The sequence below is a fragment of the Rhipicephalus microplus genome, chromosome 6, assembly GCF_043290135.1.
Source record: "Rhipicephalus microplus isolate Deutch F79 chromosome 6, USDA_Rmic, whole genome shotgun sequence".
Taxonomy (NCBI): domain Eukaryota; kingdom Metazoa; phylum Arthropoda; class Arachnida; order Ixodida; family Ixodidae; genus Rhipicephalus; species Rhipicephalus microplus.
In genome coordinates this window covers 196,282,852-196,305,301 of record NC_134705.1, presented here as the reverse complement: position 1 = coordinate 196,305,301, position 22,450 = coordinate 196,282,852, and the positions used below count along the sequence as shown (strand labels likewise).

Genomic DNA, 22,450 nt, shown 5'->3' with positions numbered 1-22,450 from the left:
AGAATTGCGCCGTTAACCATCGACAGAAAGCCAGTCATCACCATAAGCGTGCGCAGGGTTCCCCTTCAGAGGGCGAAGGTGTGTCACTTAGCATGCCGCTTTGAGTCCTTGAAGAACTTGCAACAGGTCCTGGAAAGTCCTTAAATATCCCTGAATTTTTCCTGAAATATCCCTGAAATATCCCTGAATGTAGCTTCCAGCTGATGCCTAAAGCGTCGTATAGGGCTTGGTTTGTTCACTTTCGAAAAATCCGCATCAGTAAATGTTTGGAAATCGTGCTTAAGTTGGTGCCGCGGGATTAGCAAAACGCTAGCGCCATGTTAGAAAATACCGACTACTACGCCTAAAGAAACATGGCCTCCAAGATAATAATTGCTAGAAGTTTTAGGTCTCTAAGGACAAAATGTCTAAATTACAAAATTATGATTATTGTCATGTATAAACCAATATTTCAATTTTTACAATTTTATGTTATAGTTTTTGCTAGTATTAATGTCTCAAAATTCATAACTAAAGTTTAACGTTGTTTAGCCACAGCTATGCCAAAACCAAAGTGTGAGCTGTCTGTAGCCGAGCCAGGCCGAGTTTATTGACCGTAGCGACAACGAAGGCCGTCCCCGTCACTGCGAATTCATCGACACGAGACGTGAAAGTTTCGAGGTTTATTGAATATATCGGACCAACTTTTCGTTCACCGTGTCAAGGTAAGACCAATTTTTTTTTTTGTTTAGTGTACGCCGCGTTGCTGTCGTTAGCAGCGTACTTACTTCGTTCATGTTCGTCATTCGTTTTTTGGAAGCACCTGTCACACGCCAAAACGCGAGTCGCCCACGCCCAAGTTGGGACAAATGTGAAAAACGATGCCCATATATGTCGCGGTGGTTGCAATACCCCCTTGTACCGATGTTTTATTTTTAAACCAAGCAGTAAATTGTAATTTTAACCCACGCGAGTTGTCTTGAAGCGCATACGTCCCGAAATGCACGGGGCCTTCTTTCTTTTCAATAATTTTGTTTTCGGACATTTCATTGGCGCAGTTATGATCGTGGTCTTAACATCACCAGGTTCAGCTTCTATAACGGTCGCGTTGTGATTGTTTATGGGAAAGCCAGTTAGTCGCGGTCTTTGGGGTAGAGTTTTTCAATCGCGATGGGCTGCCTTTATGCCGGCCGAAGAACCAAGTCAACAATCGTGGTCAACAAGTTAGGACTGTTTCAATCTCGATTGTTATCGCAAGTATGCCCCGTGTAGTTGTATTACCAGAGCCGGTGCAGTGATTGCACGTTTTCTCTGCATGTCCGGGCTATTATTTGAGAAACATGCTGTTTTGTTGTTGTTGTTGTTGTTGTTATTGTTGTTGTTGCTGCTGCTGCTTTTGGTTTCGCTGATTCCGTATTTATTCAGTGCTGCGTGTTGGCGCATGATATAACATTCTCAAGGTGCTCCTTTGACTTGTTTGTGTGCCACATATGTTCGCGTTTTTCGTGAATTTGTATAGCAGGTATCGTTCCGAAATGCAGAGTGTGCATTTTGTCAAGCGGCTTCCATGTTATACGAAAACGTTGTATATAGGGCCTAAGATAACCTGATAGCGTACGTTGCCGTGTTAACACTTTCGATTTATTTTCTTTTTTTTCCTTTTGATTGTTTCCTTGCATGCGTTTCTTTTTAAGCTTGGCCCACTTTCTGTTTCGTCCAAGTCTATCATTATCAGGTCACTCAATAATCTGTGCATTTCAACATGCACAGAGATTTCGTTTCAGAGAAATACTAGAGATTATTTGAAATCATGCGAAAGAACTTCGGGGTTTTTCTATTAAAAAAACAAAACAGAGCATCCCCCCCCCCCTCTAAATTTAGGTGCTTATTCAAAATACTTCATTTTCTTCGATCGTCAACAGATGGCGGCCAACATTCAAGCAGCTGTGGCCAGGAATCTCTTGGAGGCATCCAAAGTGATTGAAGAGCAAATAGACGCTGAGATAGAAAAACTCGACAAGATGGCTGATGAAGACCTCGAAGGTATGTTCGGGATGGCGGCATCGTTTTATTGACCCCTTGAGGAAGGGTTGTTAAGACTCGACTGATGAGCCGTAGGTCGCTCTTTTGTATCCTAGTGTCAGCGGTCACATTTAGTGTGGGCAGTATGCTAGCAGCCTGTGTACTTAAGTTTAGGTGCATGTTAACCTTTTGACACACTATGTACACATTTGTGTACTTCAGTTGCATTTGCTTTGTATCGAATGAGTGCCAAGAAAGAGCAAGGTAGATGAATGGAACCTCCTCCATAATAAATGTCTTAATTTAACTTAATTTCGCAGTATGCTAATGCATATGATCGGTTTACTGAAGGCACTGCCTTATTCGACGAGTAGTGTGACGTGACACTTCTTGCAACCCATGACAGAGGTATTTTTATTCGCCGAACTTAGAAATAACCGGAAACAAATTTGCACCATATTTCTCTCCTGAGGTTTCACTGGAGTCATGCAAAAAGAGAACATGAGTGACTTCAAAATAGATATTTAATTACACACCAAGTAGGAATGATTTCTCTAACACACATAAATTAAAGTATTAGGACATTATTTTCACTGCAACATCATATAAAGCACATTTAAATAACATTATATTGTTGATTTTAAATGTTTACAGACAGTTCTTCATATGTGGCATCCTAAAAGGTTAAAAAACCTCGGGTGGTTTAAATTTCCAGAGCCCTCCATTGGGGTGTTCCTTATTCTGGTTTTGGGACTTGAAGCGGAGTAAGATTTTGAAAATACATTTCAATATATGGCTGTACAGCAGTGTTAATAAAAAGCTCTGGCTATAAAAATTTCAAGGAATGTTAAAGAAGTTGCACCCGAGCTCAACTTTTTTTTTTACTTTTCCACGTGTACGTTTTGGTTAGGATTTACTATCTGCCAAGCACTTCTATTTTATACAAGGGTTGCAAGTATCACTTCACAAAAGTTGTGTTCATTTTTCTGTGGTTGTTTAGATTTTTTGAGTTTGTCATGGGTATTGTGTTGCTGATCCTTATTACGGGTCAGTACGATTCACCTGCACCAATTGGAAGTGGTTCACAGCTCTGCACGAGAAGTTCGGAAATTATGCAGCGTGAGTGAAGCGGTGCACACTTAGTGCGACACCTGAAATGAATGACGAGGTGCCGACAAGGTGCAGACACTATTTCTGTTTGCTTAATTTACACCATCCAACTAACACTGATTCATGGCAAACCGCACATGTGAATAGTTTGAGGCGCAAATATCTAGGCAAAATAGACACAGTTACTGGAGGCGGGTGCGGCGCCTACGCTGAAGGACTGCGTCGTCTGCTCAGCTGCATGCATGGCTGTACCAGGCCAGCACCATCAGTGTTGGAGGTGCACGAAAATCATAAACCAACGCTGCACCTCTCCTGCACGTTTTGAAACGAATGGCATGGTTCAGAAGTCATCATTGCTGCACCGTCGAAACAAGTAGCTAGGTGCAGGACCTCGTGAACTGGTTCATGTGGTGCAGGCAAATTGAACAGGCCCTAGACCAGCATTTTCTAAACCTGCATACCTTATTTTCCAAATACCATTCCTGCTTTTCCGTATTATGCTTCTCTCTCTCTCTCTCTTTCTTCAGTTGCATTCCCGACCAAGGTCATTTCGTTTCAGTATTCGGTAATAGAAGTGTTCCGCCTATATTGGCTGCAGGTCTGCGCCAAAAGCGCCTGGATGCGATGAAGAAGTACGAGAAAAAGAAGCGCGAGTGGCTTGAGAAGGGACACGGCGAGTACACGGAGCTCACGTCCGAGCCCGAGTTCTTCGAGGCGTGCAAGGCCAGTGAGGACGTGGTGGTCCACTTCTTCCGCGAGAGCACCTTCCGCTGCAAGATTGTCGACAAGCACCTGGCCATTCTCGCCCAGAAACACGTGGAGACGCGCTTCTGCAAGATCAGTGTCGACAGGGTATGTAAAAGTTAGCATTCCTTCGACATGTCCGATAAAACCAACAGACAATGACGCTTGAAAAGTATATGGGACAGTACTTGTATGTTTTTGCTGCAGTATAGTTACTACGACATAATGGAAAGGAATCGAAGATGATGAAAAATCAGATTGCCGCCAATAGAAACAGAACCCATGACCTTCGGACGTGCCTGGTGCATTCTCAATTTGAGTACAATGGCAGAGTCTTTATTGGGTATTTATGTTATCCACTTTATTGGGTATTTATGTTTTGTGTAATCCTGGGAATGTTAGCCAGCACCACTTGCAGCCATGACTGCAAGTGTAGAACACTCTTTTGTTGTCGAGTGGTCAGCTAGCAACCAGTCATTACACGGGTTGGCATCATATTGTTATGGGGTCAGTGACTTCTGTATAAACGCAAGTACAGAGGAACGACCTCAGGCAAGAATCACAATGGCTGATTGGCACACTCGCGTGCCTGTCAGCTGATTCTGTCCTTCATCTTCCTTTACTTCGTAACAGGACCCCCGGGCATTGGAGCGCCGTCTCGGCGAGAGTCCGAAGAAGTGCGACAGAAGTAGGGTTTCATGTGGGAAACATGAACAATGTCAACAAGTGACGAACTTGGTGACGTTTTGGAGTGCAATGGCGCTATCTCGTAGTTGACGTCACTAACTTGACGTAAGACTAAGTAGGGACACACTTTTCGGTGCCAATGCTTATCAGTCTGTTTGCGCTTGACTAGTGTGGTGACTAATCAGAGCATCTGTTCATTCGAATTATCAACAAAATCAGTGAGCCACAAATGATGGATGATAAGAATAGCATAGAATAGGGCAGAAGTCACGACTCCACAATACCCCACCTCCATCTCGACGTTGTCAGATACATTTTGACGGCGGGCAGCTGCTGGTGTTAGCGTGTTAATGCAACTGCCAGCTTCGTTCACGAAAGCCGTTGTGGCCGTTGTTTCAGTGGGCTTTTCACCATGGCGTTGCTATGCATGTGTGAGAATCGCTTGGTGACGCTGCTGGGAAAGGATAGGAAGCCACGGACACTTTAGAATTTCGGGAAAAGTTCCTCTGTTTTGCTAGCTCAGATCAGCTACAATTCACTATAACAAATCTTTTCCGTGCTTCTTCAGTCTCGTTGTAGTGGGGTTCGACTGTACTCCGTTTCATGCATCAGGTGCAGCACTATGGAAGCTCGCCAAACTTTTTGCAATAGATGCAATCAAATCAAGAAATAGTTCAGTAAGTTTACTGCCTGTAATGAGACATCTTTCTTCATTTTTATACTCAGTAATAAATGAACATGCTTTCTTTCTTACAAATAAAAAAACACTGTTACTTATACATTTGTCAATAAGTTGTTCTAGATAGCTTAGTATCTGTTTTTTTATCGTGGCCTCGTTATCCTAAACCTCGTTTATCCAACAGCCAATGATTTCAAAGAAAAGTCGTTTAGATGCATTCTCTGCTCCTGAGAATCCTATGTATACTTCAGTCGCCTAAACTCTCGTTAATTCGATCATTTTTGGCTTCGACCTGGTTCATTCAGATGATAGGAGCGTGTCAAGCACCCTAAATGCGCGCCACAGAGGAGCAAAAGCAGCATTCTCAATCAACCGAAACTAAGGTGGCGCAGCCTACATTGACATCACCAAGAGTGCGAACTGTGCCGTAATACCCATAACGATGTTAGCGCATTTCGAATGGGTTACAACAGGTAGGTCTTGAGCCGCGGCCACACTGTGAAAAGGCGCAAGTGGCAAAAATTGCGGCTGTTACAATGCTCCTATACAAGGTGTGTACAGGATTTATGTATTCGTCATCAAGGAAACGAGAGTTCATTAAGGTAACATTCATTTATTTGTTTTCTTGATGCTTTCGATGATACAAAATTCAGTGAATATGGACATTGGGTCTGGTCTTGTGCAATTTCGATTAGTGAGCTTTTACCTTAGCTAGGTTTTACATAATTGGAATAAAGGATTGCCAACTGGCCCAAAATGCACGCGTGTTACAAAGGTGAACATTTGGCAATGCGTGGTTGAGATAAAAACTGAAGAAATTAGAAAACTCCAGCCAAGATATATTAGGAAAAACCAGACATTTCGAACTCGGTTCGGCTTCTTCCTCAGGGGTGGGAAGGCTCAACGTGTGCGCCACTTATGTACGGTTGCTTGCCTTGGGCGAGAGGCTCGCTGTAACTCGTCGCAAGCCCTGGCAATGCAGCGAGGGTAATGTCCACGTGGAGGGGTAGATTTTCCCCACTGTCTGTTGAATGTGCCAGGATTCGAGGAGGAGTGGACGGTGAATGTTCCTTTTTTTGAATCACCGCATCGTACGAGTGGATGTGGTGGTCAAACCGCTCGCAGTATTCTGCTATTGTGCTTCGTTAGCTGTTCAGTTGACGGAGGTCGTTCCTGTGCTGCAGTATTCATGAAAGTTCTTTGTTTCCCCAATTGTAAGAAGCAGGGCAGTCGGCGCATGGGATCCGGTACATGACGCCCCTGAGCTTTTTCCACAGGTGTTCAATTTTCGGGTCAAGGGATGAAGCTGCCAATAGTAGTGAATGGCTTTTGGGTGACGTTGACACCTGCATTTTTTTCAGTACACAGGCTATTGTTTCGCTGGCACCGACGATGTAGGGAATCGACACGCAGTGTCGTTAGGCGTCACATTTCCTCCACTTTTACTCTTGCGGAGGACCCTGTGAACAAACGCTTTTCTTTAGCAGCTGGCACCAAGGTCACAGACAATTCTCTCTCTTTCCTCCTTCCACCGCTGTGGCAACGAGAAAATACTTTTGGCCTTCCTAACAAGGCTTTGCATCACAGAAATCTTCTGGCAGGTGGGGTGATTCGAGCTGAAGTAGAGGTAGCATCCTGTATGGGTAGCTTTCCCAAAAACGAAGAAAGAAAGGCTGTGTCGTTGCCTTCTCACTAGTACATCCAGAAACTTTGGGCTCTGCCTAATTTTTTTTTTGGTTGGAGTTTTCCCAATCCTTTAGTTGTGTTACAGCTCTGTGCTACTTGCTGCAACTCTCTCGATTGGGCATTTTGTGCATAATCTTGCCCTGGCACTAAAATGCACCCTGTGATTACACACCTGCAAGGTAATGCACAAACAGTGTGCATGGTTGTTTGTGCACATACACAATGTCACTGTTTCTTTCCGAATTCCTGTGAGTTGTGAATCGGTTTCTGTGTCCATACAATCCGAGTGGTCACTGCAAGGGACCTGCATTAGCGGGAAACCCATGCCAATTTACATACAGCAGTGCTAAGTTATCTGTGCAGGGCTACATGCATGACAGTGTTGCAAACAAGCTTGATTCATAACAAAGGAGCGCTGAAGAAACAGACAGAAAAACATGAGACACACATAACAAGTGCTTACCTTTCAGCTAAAGATCAACTGGAAGAACATGGACATTTAAAACTGCAACCAGCAAGGGCGATCACATTCATAATACTGCCACCCGATAACAAAAGAGGCAAGACCTTGCCATGAACAACATTACATAAAGGCCTGCACCAATGCAGACTCGGCTGCCTAATAACAGAAATCGAGAGAAAGTGTTCACATTACCGAACTGCCATTTTAGCATAATGTGCCAAATTTTTTAATCACCAAAGCTAAAGTATCAACAACTGGAAAAGAAGCATGCACCTCAGAGCTGAAATAAACCATATAAAAGAAAACCAAAAGCAGCCAACTAATATAAAAACCAAGCAAAACCTAGCATTACACATTGCAGTGGGAAATTCTGGTCACTAACGGACACAATTAACAACAATGTAGCATCTGCACTAGGTGTTGTTGTAGCCCTGTAGAAATTCTTCAGTTTTCATTTCCTTGTTCTTAAGACATTTTTGTTGTGCAAATATTCTTTTAAATACTGTGTATCTAAAGATGACTTTTTTTTTAATATATTACAATTCATTTCTCTGTCTCCCTCTCTTGAGGGGGAACTGCTCCTCTTGAGGGGGAAATGCTCAATTGATTTGGATGAAGTTTGGTGAGTTTATGTACATTTGTGTTCTGATTTCCAATGTGCAATTATATGTTCAGTATAATAAGTAGTTTTTAAAATACAAAATATTTCATGTGCACTTCAGGTAGCAAGATTTTCTTTTAACTGAGAGAGCTACAAAGTTAGTAAACATATCACAATAATCTGGAATCATAACTGAACAGTGTGTAGTACACAGAAATTCATTTGAAGGAAACCTACGATATATTTAGCATTTACGAATGAGTCAATTTCAAGCTGGGATTTCACTCGCAAGTGTTCAACATACCATGACTTTTCTTCCAATGAGTTTATAATTATAATCTAGAATCATAACTGAACAGTGTGTAGTACACAGAAATCCATTTGAAGGAAACCTACAATATCTTTAGCATTTACGAATGAGTCAATTTCAAGCTGGGATTTTACTCGCAAGTGTTCAACATACCATGACTTTTCTTCCAATGAGTTTATAACATCAATTTTTGCTGCACAGCACGCAGTTCTAATTTGATTATTGTGTTATACTGATTTACTTTGTCACTTAGTTGAGAAAAAAAAAATTGCTTCCCAAAAGGTGCATGAAATATTTTGTATATTAAAACTACACATTGTTGTAGCGAAACTTTGATTATACGTCTCCTAATCTTGTAATGACCCTCATTTTGCAATGAATCGGTTTGGTCCTGGCAAAATCCTCACAAAAATAGCGTATTAAAAACGTTGGTTGTACAATGCAATTTCACGCCGACCAAATATTCGACAGTGCTAAATAAGAATGTTCGTTCCCTTAGGCTGATGATTGAATAGTAGAGAGATTAGACAATATGTCTTCCTAGAATGGAAAATTTACTCTCCTGGCAGGTTGTCTGAGTATACAGGATTGTTACCTAGACGAGCTCTATCCACATGGAGTAGCTTCGGCTGACCGGTGAAGTCATCTTTATTATCCGGGTATTTTCACGTTTCGTTTCGGTCAGTGGAAACTTTTTCCTGGTCGACATATAGCTGATACAGCCTTTGTTTGTGGCACTCAATCACAGGCCTTGAGCATGCGAAAAGACGCAATGCAGCTATTTTCACTGTGCAAAATACCTTTTGCTCGACGTGAATATTCATAATAATAGTGGGACATCACCAGTTGCACTTCACGAGGCAAGAAAGTTACGATGCGCACAGCTCAGTCATGCATGTAAGACACCAAACGCAAACTTGTGCTCTGTCGCCGTTAAGTGAAAGCGTTGACAGTGTGACTGACTCTTCTAACAGAAGAGTGTTGCCAACACTGTTCTGGTCTTATTTTCATCGCAGGGAATTTTCAGGCTCAATATACTGAGGGAAAGATGGACAATGGATTCAAGTTTTTTAAGTGAAGAACTGAGATTCGCTCACCCCTTCAACTAAGTAATGCCGCCATTAAGTGCTGTTTTCCTCAATATTTCGATCTACCTGCCTTGGAGAACCACAGGTTCATGCTCTGTGCTTACTCAGGCTGTCTGAACCCATTTTCTGGGCAAGGCTGAGCGTCGCTGCCTATATATTTAGTTTTTCAGTTGCACAGTGACAGGATTAGTGACGGTGTTGTGTGGTTCCCTCAAAGTCGTAAAATCAGGATCCCACTGTATATTAGAAGAATAATTGCATATAATAAATCCAAACACAAATATACATAAGCTCACTAAGTTTCATTAAAACCAATCAAGATCTTAAAACGAATTTTTCAAGTGCCATGTTTCCGCTTCAATTACGACACAACTTGTATTTAACTAGGTTCAGCAACTGCTGAACGAAAAGTGTTTTTTGCTGCCCATGAACTGATCAGTCCATAAAGTGGTCCCATCAACAGAAGTTTGTGGGTAGGACTTCCAAATAGCTGCACACTCGTTAATATTATTGTGAGAAAGATTTATTTGAAGTGTAAGGCGCGATCATGAGAATGGACAATAGGGAAAGGGATAGTGCACACACATGGAGCACCACTCTCAGCAATGTTTGTTACGAAATCAGCATAATATATACCGTATAAACCGGACTATAGGTGGAGTGGGAATATAGGTCGACCTCCCAAGTTCAGGTTATTGAAAAAGAAAGAAAGGAAAACAACCCAAAACTGCCGAACCACATTTATTCACGAATTGGCGCACCGCATCCCGATTGTCGGAGCTCCCCCCTAACACCATAGCAACTGCTCCTATTCGTCCGACAAAGCACCACTGTCTTCTGAAGACGAGAGTTTGTCGCTGGCCGCCTCCCACAGTGTGTCGTCTTCAGTGCCATCCAGCGAGTCGCTAATGCAACATTTCTTGAAAGAATTTTCCACCATGGAATCCGGCAAGGAGCGCCAGGCGGAAAGCATCCAGCCACAAACAGTCGCAAGCGGAGGCCTCTGTAGGCAGCCCGTCGGTGTCTTGGGGTTGCCGCCGGACATCCACTCTTGGCGCTCGCTCCTTGAACGGCTTGTTTAGTGCAACGTCGAGCGGCTGGAGGGCGTACGTCATACCACCTGGTATCACTGCGAGGTCCGTTTTCCCGTCGCCGAGTGCGCGTTTCACTGCGTCGGTCAAGTGGCCACGAAACGCATCCAACACCAGCATGCTGCGAAGACGCAGCAGTGCACCTGGCCGACGGTTCCACATCACTCGTATCCATTCGAGCATCATGGCCTCGTCCATGTATCCCTTTTTGTTGACGCGAACGACAACATCGGGCGGGAACACTTCCTTCGGCATTGTCTTGCGTTTGAAAATGACGAAGGGCGGAAGCTTTCTACCATCTGTTGTGCATGCCAGCATGATGGTGAAGCGCGAGTGCTTGTTGCCAGTGGACAGCAGCTTCACATCCTTGGCGCCGTGCTGCGTGATCGTGGTCGACGAAGGCATGTCAAACCACACGGGGGTCTCATCGGCGTTGCCAATCTGCCCCATCATGTAGTCGTTATGCTCCCGAAGCCGGTTTACGAAGCGCTGAAAGTTTATGAGCTTGTCCTCGAACTCCTCCGGCAACTTTTGACAGATGGATGTGCGCCACCGGAGAGAAAATCCTTTGCGTCGCATAAATCGACGCACCCAAAAGTTCGGTGCACGAAACTTTTCTCTTGTGAGCCCAGCTTCCCGAGCGAGTTCCACGGCTTTCTTGCCAATGGTATCCACGGTCACTGGCAGCGAGCGCGCACGAACTTCCCGCACCAAGTCCGCTAGCTTATCCTCCAGCTGCGGATGGACGGCACTTCGCCCACGAAACGACCTTTTTCGAGGATTGCACATCTGCAGCTTTCCTTTCTGCGCCCTCCAATAGCACACGCTTTTTTCTGATACACCAAATCGGCGCTGAGCAGCCATATTCCCGTTCGCTTCTGCGAGCTTAACATCTAGTTTAAACGCAGCTGAGTACTGCCTCCTCGCACCGCTAGACATATTCAGTGAACGAAAAAAAAAGGCCACTAAAAATGCAGCGCAATATCAACCGGAGCGAAAACTCTGAACAGATCAGAAGCAAATCACGAACACAAAGAAAACAGACTGCGATTGGATTTAGATGCGGATATGGCCGGGTCTGGCTTCACAAGCACACGCAAGCCATATATAGCCAGTCAGCGTTGCACTTTCGGCTAGACACCGAAGGGCGGCTTTAGCTTATTATTTTATTGAAAAAATCTCGACTTATATTCCGGTTTATACGGTAGATACACGCACCACTAGCTGTCACTAATCATCAATGCACAGCTGCATTCAAGTAAAACAATTTTTTTGGAGATAGTGCAGTTGGAGCCACGCTCACACACTGATTGCCAGAAGCCTAGATAAATGAGTAAGATTAATTATTGAGTCCGAGAAGCAGGCTATAAGTGTGTTAGTGTGACTTTAATTACACTATCACCAGAGGAGTTGTTTTACTTCAGTGTGACAGCGAGTTCTGCATACAGGGTCTGTCCGAAAAGTAGTTGGACTAAATTTTGTTTTAAAATTGATTTAAAGCTCTGACTCATTCAGGCTAATAGTATCAGTATAGGTTAAACAGCAACTATGCCAATCAGTGAATGCTCTCTGGGATGCAGAAGCCATAACGCTCTTCAGCTCCCCTGTTAAGGCTTCTTGAAAGGCCTGGACTGAGCTGTAGAACCGTTCTTTTATGATCCTTTTTCATTATAATGAAAAGGAGAAGTCTGAAAAAAAAACATCAGGTCCTAAGGGTGGCCGGCGAAGGTGCTCAATGCCATGCTTTGTTGGGGAGTTCACGAGTGCAATCGCAATGTGACGGAGCACATTGTTGTGACATTTCGCTGTTGAAGGGCATCCGACCGTCGGTTCGTCTTCAACTTTTCCCAAAACATTGTGTACCACTCAAAAACACTGATCAACCCATGGCATCACTCACGTAAGCCATCTTTATCATGTCATTCGTCTCACATGTATCTTTACACATATTGAAGCAAAACTTCATTGCATAACATTTATAAAATTCACTGTGGAGGTGATGGGGAACTTCAAAGGCGTTCTCACCTTAAACTCAATCTCCGTTTCATGAAGACCTGGAGACGACTGGCCCCTAGTGTGCTGGTAACTAAGTCCTGCTACCGCTTAAGTACAGGAATATCCCCTTCTTTTACCAAGTTTTTTGGGGAAAAAAATCTGTCCCACTACTTTCCAGCCAAACCTGTATATTGCAACTGAGAGTATCTCACTGACTTATAAACACTTTAATGATTCTATCTTCTGGGTCTTCGTCTGCCACTTCTTCCAGTGCCACACCGGCAGCTATGGCTGCGCTCCTCTATCATACAGTGCTTAGTATTTCATGTACTATGCATTTTCACTGTGTGTTTTTGTCTATTACTGCACTTTGAAGTGATAACTATGCGAAAAACGCTACGCCCAAGGCAAAAGTTATTAGTAACTTTGCCTGTGCTGACGACCAGGCAATCTTAGACGAGCTTTGGGCGTTTGCCGACAACGTATCAAATGAAAATACCCTCTCTCTATGGCTTGAATTTGAGACGATGGTCCTCGATTGTATTCGTGCCTATGTCCCTCGTAAAAAAAATCAAAACAAACTGAGCTAGTCCTTGGGTAGACAGGAATATCGTTCATTTAAAGCGAAAACTGAAACGGGTTAAGAAAGCAAAACTACCTAGAGCTGAACTCATTCAGAGTCTTAAAACACAGCTTTCAGCAAGTTTATCTACAGCCAGAAAGAAATATTTTTCGATCACGTTGCCAAATTTTATAAAAACACAACCACAAAAGTTCTGGCGCTATTTGGGCCCCAGTTAAAAACGCTTGGAACAAATTGAAGAAAACAACGTGCTTATAACTCAACCGAAGACCATTGCTAATACAATGAACGAGTATTTCCATTCCGTCTTCTCTCCCCAGACTGAAATAAATGGGCTGTTCACGAATGTGACTGATATTGATCCTGAATTTATATCTTGCGAAGGTTCTTGCACTTCTGCTGGATATAAATGAAAAGTCTTCAGAAGGGCCAGACCTAATTCCAAATGCTTTTTTGCGCCGTTATACCGAGCCGATATCGCACATTTTGACCGCCATCTTTCGTTTATGCTTGCGCCACTCAGTCTTGCCTGATGATTGTCACCTAGCTCGCGTTGTGGCTGTCTTTAAAAAAAGAAATAGCTTGAAAATGGAAAATTATCGACCCATCTCACTAACATCAGCCTGCTTCAAAATTTTGAAACACATAATCACCTCTTTTATTAAAAAATTTCTGGAAACAAACAGCGTCCTTTCCGAGTTCCAACATAGGTTCTGCAAAGGCCTTTCTACCACTACTCAACTTGTTACAACCACTCATGAAGTCGCACAAGCTTTAGATTCATCCAGCCAAATAGATTTAGTCTTTCTTGACTTCAGTAAAGCCTTTGATCATGTATCCCATGATAAACTACCCACTAAGCTTTCTTTTTTGGGCCTTCCTGCATTTATAATTAACTGGATCAAATCATATTTAACAAACAGAACACAGTTTGTGGAAGTCGACGGGTGCGCATCTGAAAGACTTGGTGTATCATCTGGCGTTCCACAGGGCAATGTTTTGGGACCGGTTCTTTTTTTAATATACATCAATGACATAACATCTGCTATTGACCCGAGAGTTTCCATAAAATTGTTTGCAGACGACTGTCTTATTTTCAAGGAAATCACGGGCACCGATGACCAAGTCTTGTTAAACAGCAGTTTGACGGGAATTGGTCAGTGGTGCACTACCTGGGGTATGAGATTGAACGCTGACAAAAGTTCTACTTCATGTAACAAAGAAAAAACAACCCTTTCAGTTTTCTTATTCATTAAATGGTGCACCAGTGGTAGAAAAAAGCCAGTACAAATACCTCGGGATAACGTTCACCAATACTCTGTCGTGGTCAAAGCACATAGAAAAACATCTGCGCATCTGCCACACGCAAGTTAGGCTTTTTACGGCAAAAACTCAAAGCGTCACCAACTTATGTCAAATTACTGGCCTTCAAAATGATAATACTTCCTAAACAGCAATACGCTTTGGTCGTATGGGACCCCTTCCTTAAAAAAGATAAGTACCGGCTTGAAATGGTGCAAAGACGCGCGATACGCTTCATTTTCAACAAATATAGGACCACTGACTCACCAACTTCTCTAATGCTGGCGAATAGCATTTCAACCCTGGAAGATAGACGAAAAATCGATAGGTGGAAACTGCTGTTTGCTCTTTATACTGGTTCCACAAAGGTAAATGCATCGGTATACATTCAGCCATTTCAATCGTGCCCCACGAGACATCGGCACACCCACAATTTGCTTCCGTATCGAGCCCACACAAACATGTTCAAGAATTCGTTTTTTCCACGTACAGTATCGGAATGAAATTCACTGCCTGAAGTGGTCTTCACATCTCAGTCTATTTGCCATTTTGAGCGTGCCATATTGTCTGTACTGTAGTCTGTACCCGACTTGATTTACTGTTTATTGCAATTGTGAATGTATAATAGGGAGATAGACCCATCTCCGTTGTTCTGAAGGTCGTATTAACCTGTGTTTAAGTTCATCTATATATCTCTGTATAATGTACTTATCTTCTTGTATTTTGTGCACATCATTCAACTATCACGCTTACGTGTGTTTTCCACTTAATTTTTTGTGCCTCTCCTGCCTGGTCTTTTAAGACCGCAGCATATTCTAAATAAATAAAATAAAAATAAAACACATTCACAAAGGCCTTCCAAGCACTAGGTTTCTTGCAAAGAAAATTGACTGCTGCTCCATTACATGGAAATCAACAGCATGTAGTACATTAGTAAGGCCCATGCTCGAGTACAGTAGCAATGTGTGGAACCCGCTCCACAAGAAACTCGTGCAACAACTAGAAAGTATAAAAAACAAAGCATTAAAATTTCTATATTCTAAGTACTCTCGATAATGATGTTAGTAAGTCAATTGTTGTAAGCATTATTTTTTCTTCTGTTGTAAGCTAGGAAAATTACTTATGTTGATTACCAGAATAGTTATTTGCCCATTTTCTTAGGACTGCTGTCTTTTTTTCCCAACTTTTTTTACTCCATTCTATTATTTCAATGCTCATGCGTATTTTTACTGCCCACTTCCTGCGTAGGCTTCTGCGAAGGCTGGAAGTATCGTTAAGTAAATGAATAGAAGTGGTGCTCCTTGTTTGTGCACTGTCCCTTTTGCTTGTTCTTGTCATCATACTTTACACATCAAATATGCTGAATATGCGCTATCTGCCACACTTTCATATGAATGTGAGCAAGGATTAGGGCACATTTGGAAACAATACAAGAAGCCATTATGGCAATCATCACTTCATATAAACTCTGGCCACTGACTTTATTTCATTCCCGATTGCAGGCTCCATTCCTATGTGATCGCATGAAGATTCGGGTGCTCCCCACCATTGTGCTCTTTAAGGATTTCAAGTCAAAGGACTTCATCGTAGGATTCGATGACCTCGGTGGCGTCGACGACTTCAGCACTGAAATGCTGGAATGGCGCATCGCACGGGCCCACGTCATCAGATACTCCGGAGACCTGAGCGTTCCTCCGACTGAGGGTACTAAGGAACGCAGACCGATGCTCAACTTTGAGCGGAAGACAATACGTGAAACGACGGGAGACGACAGCGACGACGATTACTGATAAATTTGTGGCGCTCTGGACGGGCGAGAGAAACGGAGAGGAAGAGAGAGAGAAACGTGGGTTGGGTTTATGGTGCTATTGTATGTCGAGATCTGTTTATATGAGGTATTCCTACCAGATTTTGATGCAGGCTAGGTTTATTTATTCGAATTTTAGCAAAACAACTGCTTTACTGATGGGCAGTGGTCAATTATATTCATGTTCATCAAACTCTTATTCGTATAATTGTTTTATTGCGTGAGCCCTTTGCCATTATCGCACGCAGTTAGCAGCGCTGTAGGTTTCTCGGAAGCTGTGATTTCTATTGAGACATGTCTAGCTTATCATGACAGTTAAACTGAGTGCACTACTGTTCTATTCGTTTTGCCAAAACGAAGGACTACTATTTCACAACATTTTTGCAGAGTGCACGGTATGATTGTAATTTGGATTGCTTGGTAAATAGTTTTCTGCCAAACAACTACAGATAATTATTACATGTTTGTGGCGCCTAATTGTGTTGTTTGCTCTCAGCCGCCCCAAATGCTTTTTTGTGATGCGTGTTGTACAGTAAGTCTTAATCGTGCTCGCCAATTATTGCACCGCCGTCAATAAAGGCTGTTTGATATTTTCTCCAATAGGTGTGTATTCAGCGAAAAAGCTTTGGACATTTGTTGCTAGCACAAATCAACCTGCACAGTACTGCCTTGTTTGTTCTTAACTTTCTAAGAACTCATGTACTTCTTTATTCTATTAGAATGTTCATACAATGTCTGACGGTGGTACAAATGAACCATGAGTGATTAGAATAAAGAACAAAATGCGCAACAGTAATCTTGAAGTTCTTACGTCACAGTGTTTGGTGTGGCAATTCAAAAGCGGCGTCGCCACCCGCATTTTCTTTTTGCGCGTTTTCTCGCTTACTAACTGTCGTGTTGTGGTAAGTGGCGTTTTCGGGATTCTGAAATTGTACTTTACTATACTTTTTTACGTAGCCAATAAATCGATTCACTAAAGAAGCTTATTGCCTCATGAATTCACCGCCGCAAAAAAGTTTTTTTCGAATTCATTTAGTACGAGTGGAGTTACAAAAATTTGTCGCACGCTGCAACTGCGTTCTATCTTCTGTCGTCCCGACGAAAGTGCTGGAAGCTGAGCAGTGAGGGATAGCACAGGGAAAGCGAAACGTCACGCGCGCCTCGTGACCGTAAGCACTTTTTTCTCTCTTATCTTCTAATACGGGGCTTTCCAGTGCGGTCGCGCTCGTGGACAAGTCGTGGCCTCCCGCGGTGATCCTTGCAACGACAGAGTGCACTATGCTCAAACCAACCAATGGCTGACACAACGTCTGCGACGCAATTTTTTAGTTTCTTCCGTCATTTGTAGAAAGAAGAAAAGACATATTTAGCTGATTTTGAGAATCGATTGTAAATTCTAGGCTGTATTAAGCGCTGTAATATTTGGCTCGCAAGCCTATACTACCGACCGGCAGTGTTTTTCGACCATATTCAAAATGTGTTTCAGGGCCCCTTTACTGTCCCCTGAAGGCATGCCAACAAGCTCTGTTACTCTTTTAAGGTATCATCATTATAAACGTGTATGGGGCCACAGAAATTGGGTAAATCACTCCATACTTGCTACTTCCGTTAAAAAAGAAGGCAACAATTACACCAACAATTAAATGGCTGCGAAGATATTGCAGTGAGTTGAAGACATTCAATGTGCCGCCAAAAAGTATCATCATCAAAAACAGGTACGTGCCACAATGAATTAGGTAAATCCGACTACTCACCACTGGTCCACTAAGAAAATGAAGACTGCAACGGGTAACCAATAAACAGGTGTGCGCCACACTAATATGTGTGGCTTATTAGAACACTATCATCATTATGAACAAATATGCGCCACAAAATTTGGCAAAGCCGACAAATATCCCACTGGTGCAGAGCATCATAGCTTTGCAGCACGAGCAGTCCGTTTTTTTTTTTCGCCAGAAAAAAACTTACTAGCAGACCCATCCTTCCTCGGCTTTGCGAAACGTCGCAGGTAGAGGGAGAGAAAAAACTATATATATATATATATATATATATATATATATATATATATATATATATATATATATATATACACACACACACACAGGGAGTATGTGGGTGGTGCCCTGGTGCGAGCCACCCCTCAAACATTCACAAACATTAGGTGGGCTCCTCATTACAGAAGCCCATTGGCGTCCAATGCGACTTGGGCTCGGTTGACCGGGGCCTTCTGGCCAATCGGCTTGGAGCAGCCGAGCAGGGCCGCCTCCCAGTTCTCCCGGGTGGGGTTCGGTTTTTGGGGTGAGGGGAGGGGTTGACTGGTATGCCCATACCATGTGGAAGATGTCCAAAGACTTCTCCACACAGTGCGTGCATTTTCCTGTACAGGCAGGATCGAGTTATTTTAAAACTGCCGGGTCCTCCGCCTTTGTAAGGTTTTTACAGGCTTTAGGTTAAACTGAATGGCTGAATCGGTAGAATTCAGTAATTTCTCAAAATGTTAAGGCCGGATTGAGTTCGAGATCCATTTCGGAAAGGTCTGAAGACGTTTCCCGGAGAGTGAGCGCGCGGGCGGCGGCGTCAGCCGTTTCATTGCCTTCGAGACCCACGTGAGGTGGAGCCCATGTGATACTTCGGGATGCGGGGGCCCAGACGTATTTGCTGTTTTGTGATGGAAGTGCTGGGCTCAAGCCGCCAATAGCGAAGAACCGGAAAAGACAAGGACTACATAGGTGCACGTGACCCTGCCCGAGTCATGTATGCGCAACAAGAAATAACGCAATGTTTACGCATGTGCATATAAAAAAAGTGCTGCAAGGCATTCATAAACACACTCCGTTCCATTGCACAACAATATATCTTACTTTTAAATTACATACCGCTCACTACGCGTTTTTTTTTTTTTTTTTGGTGCGAGTAGACGGCCTCATGCCAGCAACAGTGAAGTTCGCTCGCCGAAGCCGTCGCGTGAATGAGGTTTGCCTGCGCTAGCGACTGATCGCGCGAAGACGATCTACGTCGCATCGCTCGTCGCTGTCGCGTGCATTTTCGCGCTTATGAGGTTTGACCCTTAAGTTCTTTCCTCATCCTCTTCTAACCACTACCACCACCACCACTATACCCGCGAGCAAGAGACGCTCCGCATCGAAGAGAAAAAAGCTTCGACCTTAAAAGCAGAACGCTATAGCGATATCATGTCCCTAGTGCATACTTCAATCACTTAGTGCTTGAAATCTTTTCGAACTTCCTATGTACCCTCTACGTGGCCTAAGGGGAACAGGCGCAGTAACGTGTGTGCCTTGTGTAGTGGGTGACCGGCCTAAAACTACGAAGTCGTCATGATAATCACATGTTGTGATGCCCGATGGCAATATTAGCTTGTACCAGGCATTATTACTGCAATATTTCATGTACTGTGAAGCATGTATACAAGGCTCTTGTGTTCGTAAAGCATGAAAGTTACTTGCACTGCATTTCCAACCAGAGGAAGTTATTTCACCTTATCCACAAGCATACGGGTGGCTGTGTGGACACCAGCCACGCAAACGACTCGGGTTCGTTCCTCACTGCGACCCAGAACTCTTTATTATCTATTTTATTTGCATCTTTCTCGATTTTCAGGTCAAACGCAAGGTGATGGTTTTTCGCTCACAATTAACCAAAGACGCCGATGCCGGAATTTCTGCGAAACGAGCTCTTTAACGCTATGGCGTTGAAAGGCAACACTAAGCTCAACAAATGGTGGATGGCGGCGAGCCCAAGACCACGTGTATGACATGCTTGTGCCCTGTCTGTTGAATGTCTGTGGTTTAACTATACCCTCGCTGTGTTGATAATAAACGTAGAAACAACATACCATCACATAGAGAATCAGCCAAGCAACGGCCCAGGAGTAACAAAGAACCTGCCAAACTTATAGGTAAGGCTTATAAGCAAGAAGCAACCGTATTAGTCTTCAGCATCGTCCAATTTCGCTGTTTCAAGGCTGGCGCGGCTTGGTGCAAAGAGTGCATTTTATTCTCTCTCTTTTTTTTTTTTTTGGGCAGTACGATGCATTCATGTGGTTTCAATGTATCCGAATCGATGAAGACGTGCTGTTTAGCTCAGTGGTTTATGTCCTCACCTTCAGCACGAGAAGAGCTGGGTTCGAATCCCTTCCTTCCCTGACGTTTTTTCCTTTTTTTTCTTCTTCTTCGCAGGAATGCTTGCATGTTATTCAGATGCATTCACTGCCGAGTAAGCATAGACGCTGAGCTCAGCGATTGGAGCGGTTGCCTTCGAAACTTGAAGGACTGCGTTCGAATCCCATCGCTGTGGTTGCATACTTTATTTTTTCTTATTCAGTAAAACACAGCCATATGCTTCACATGCATTCGATCCAAGCAAGCCTTGGCGCTTAGCTGAATGGTTCAGGCGCTTTCCTTCGGAACGTGAGTTACAGGGTTCGAATCCCATTAATGCGATGACACCTTATTGTTTCTTTTTTCGCCACTAGGACAATTCGCGTGGTTCAGATGCATTCGAGCCAAGTCGAGCTTCGTACTTCTAATTATCTCAGTGGTATAGACGCTCGCCCACAGGGCGTGACAAACGAATTCCAAATCGGAACGTTGCGATTAAAGAGAATCTTTTTTTTTTTTTCGTTAGGCCTTATCGTGGTCAATTAAGGAAGGGGAGGGGGGTTGAAAGGCTAAATTTTTTTATCCGGAGGGCTCTGTAAAGGCGTGTAAGTATATTACAGTAACCTGAATAGTTAAAGCGTTAAACATTTCGGGAGAGAGTGCCAGATCAACCATAATCCCCCCTTCCCACCCTTAACATGGCCCTGTCAGGGCCTCAACTTTTTCGACTGTTTTTGGCCATAAATGTGGTGACGTCAACTCATCAGAGAAATAAACCCAGAAAGAACGCATGACAGGCCCATTGCCTTGATGTGACGTCAGACAAAAGTTTAGCCTTATCGGGCAAGATAAGAGCCTCAACTTTTTCGACTGCTTTTGGCCCTGTATGCAGTAAAGCCAACCTATCAGGGAAACCTTTAGTTCAGAAAAAACGCATGGCAGGCCCATTACTACAAGCTGTGACGTCAGACAAAAGTTGTGGCTTATCGGCGATGATAAGGGCCAAAACTTTTTCGACTGCTTCTGGCCATCTATGCGTTGAGGCCAACTAACCAGGGGAACCTTTAGCTCAGAAACAACACCTAGCAGGCGCATCGCTCCAAGCTATGACGTCAGACAAAAGTTGTGCCTTATCGGCGATGATAAGGGCCAAAACTTTTTTTACGCCTTTTGGCCATCTGTGCGGTGAAGCCAATCTACTGGGAATCTCTAGCTCGGAAACAACACCTGACAGCCACATCGCTCCAAGCTGTGACGTCATACAAATGTTGTGCCTTATCAGCGATGATAAGAACCTAAACTTTTTTCACTGCTTTTGGCCATATTTGTGGTGGAGCCAACTTACCAGGGGAACCTTTAGCTAGGAAACAACACCTAGCAGGCGCATCGCTCCAAGCTGTGACGTCAGACAAAAGTTGAGCCTTATCATCGATGATAAAGGCCTAAACTTTTTCGACTGCTTTTGTCCATCTGTGTGGTCAAGACAACTTACCGGGAGAACCTCTAGCTCGGAAACAACACCTAACAGGCACATCGCTCCAAGCTGTGACGTCAGACAAAAGTTGTGCCTTATCAGCGGTGATAAGGGCCCAAACTTTTTCCACTGCTTTTGGCCATCTGTGTGGTGGAGCCAACTTACCAGGGGAACCTTTAGCTCGGAAACAACACCTTGCAGGTGCATCGCTCAAAGCTGTGACGTCATACAAATGTGCCTTATCAGCGATGATAAGGGCCTAAACTTTTTCGACTGCTTCTGGCCATCTATGCGTTGAAGTCAACTTACCAGGGGAAACTTTAGCTCAAAAACAACGCCTAGCAGGCGCATCGCTCCAAGCTGTGACGTCAGACAAAAGTTTGCCTTATCAGCGATGATAAGGACCTAAACTTTTTCCACTGCTTTTGGCCATCTGTGTGGTGAAGACAACTTACCGGGAGAACCTCTAGCTCGGAAACAACACCTAACAGGCACATCGCTCCAAGCTGTGACGTCATACAAAAGTTGTGCCTTATCAGCGATGATAAGGACCTAAACTTTTTTCACTGCTTTTGGCCATATTTGTGGTGGAGCCAACTTACCAGGGGAACCTTTAGCTAGGAAACAACACCTAGCAGGCGCATCGCTCCAAGCTGTGACGTCAGACAAAAGTTGAGCCTTATCATCGATGATAAAGGCCTAAACTTTTTC

General features: G+C 43.6%; 1 protein-coding gene across 1 annotated transcript; it reads left to right on the top strand.

Moving 5' to 3' along the window:
- The first annotated feature begins 564 nt into the window (after positions 1–564).
- On the top strand, positions 565–16,366 carry LOC119166844 (thioredoxin domain-containing protein 9). The gene is made up of 4 exons (XM_037418217.2): positions 565–704; positions 1,902–2,022; positions 3,710–3,963; positions 15,843–16,366. Exons 2-4 carry the CDS (start codon positions 1,902–1,904, stop codon positions 16,128–16,130), a joined length of 663 nt encoding a protein of 220 aa, XP_037274114.2. The 5' UTR covers positions 565–704; the 3' UTR covers positions 16,131–16,366.
- The last annotated feature ends 6,084 nt before the right edge of the window (positions 16,367–22,450 follow it).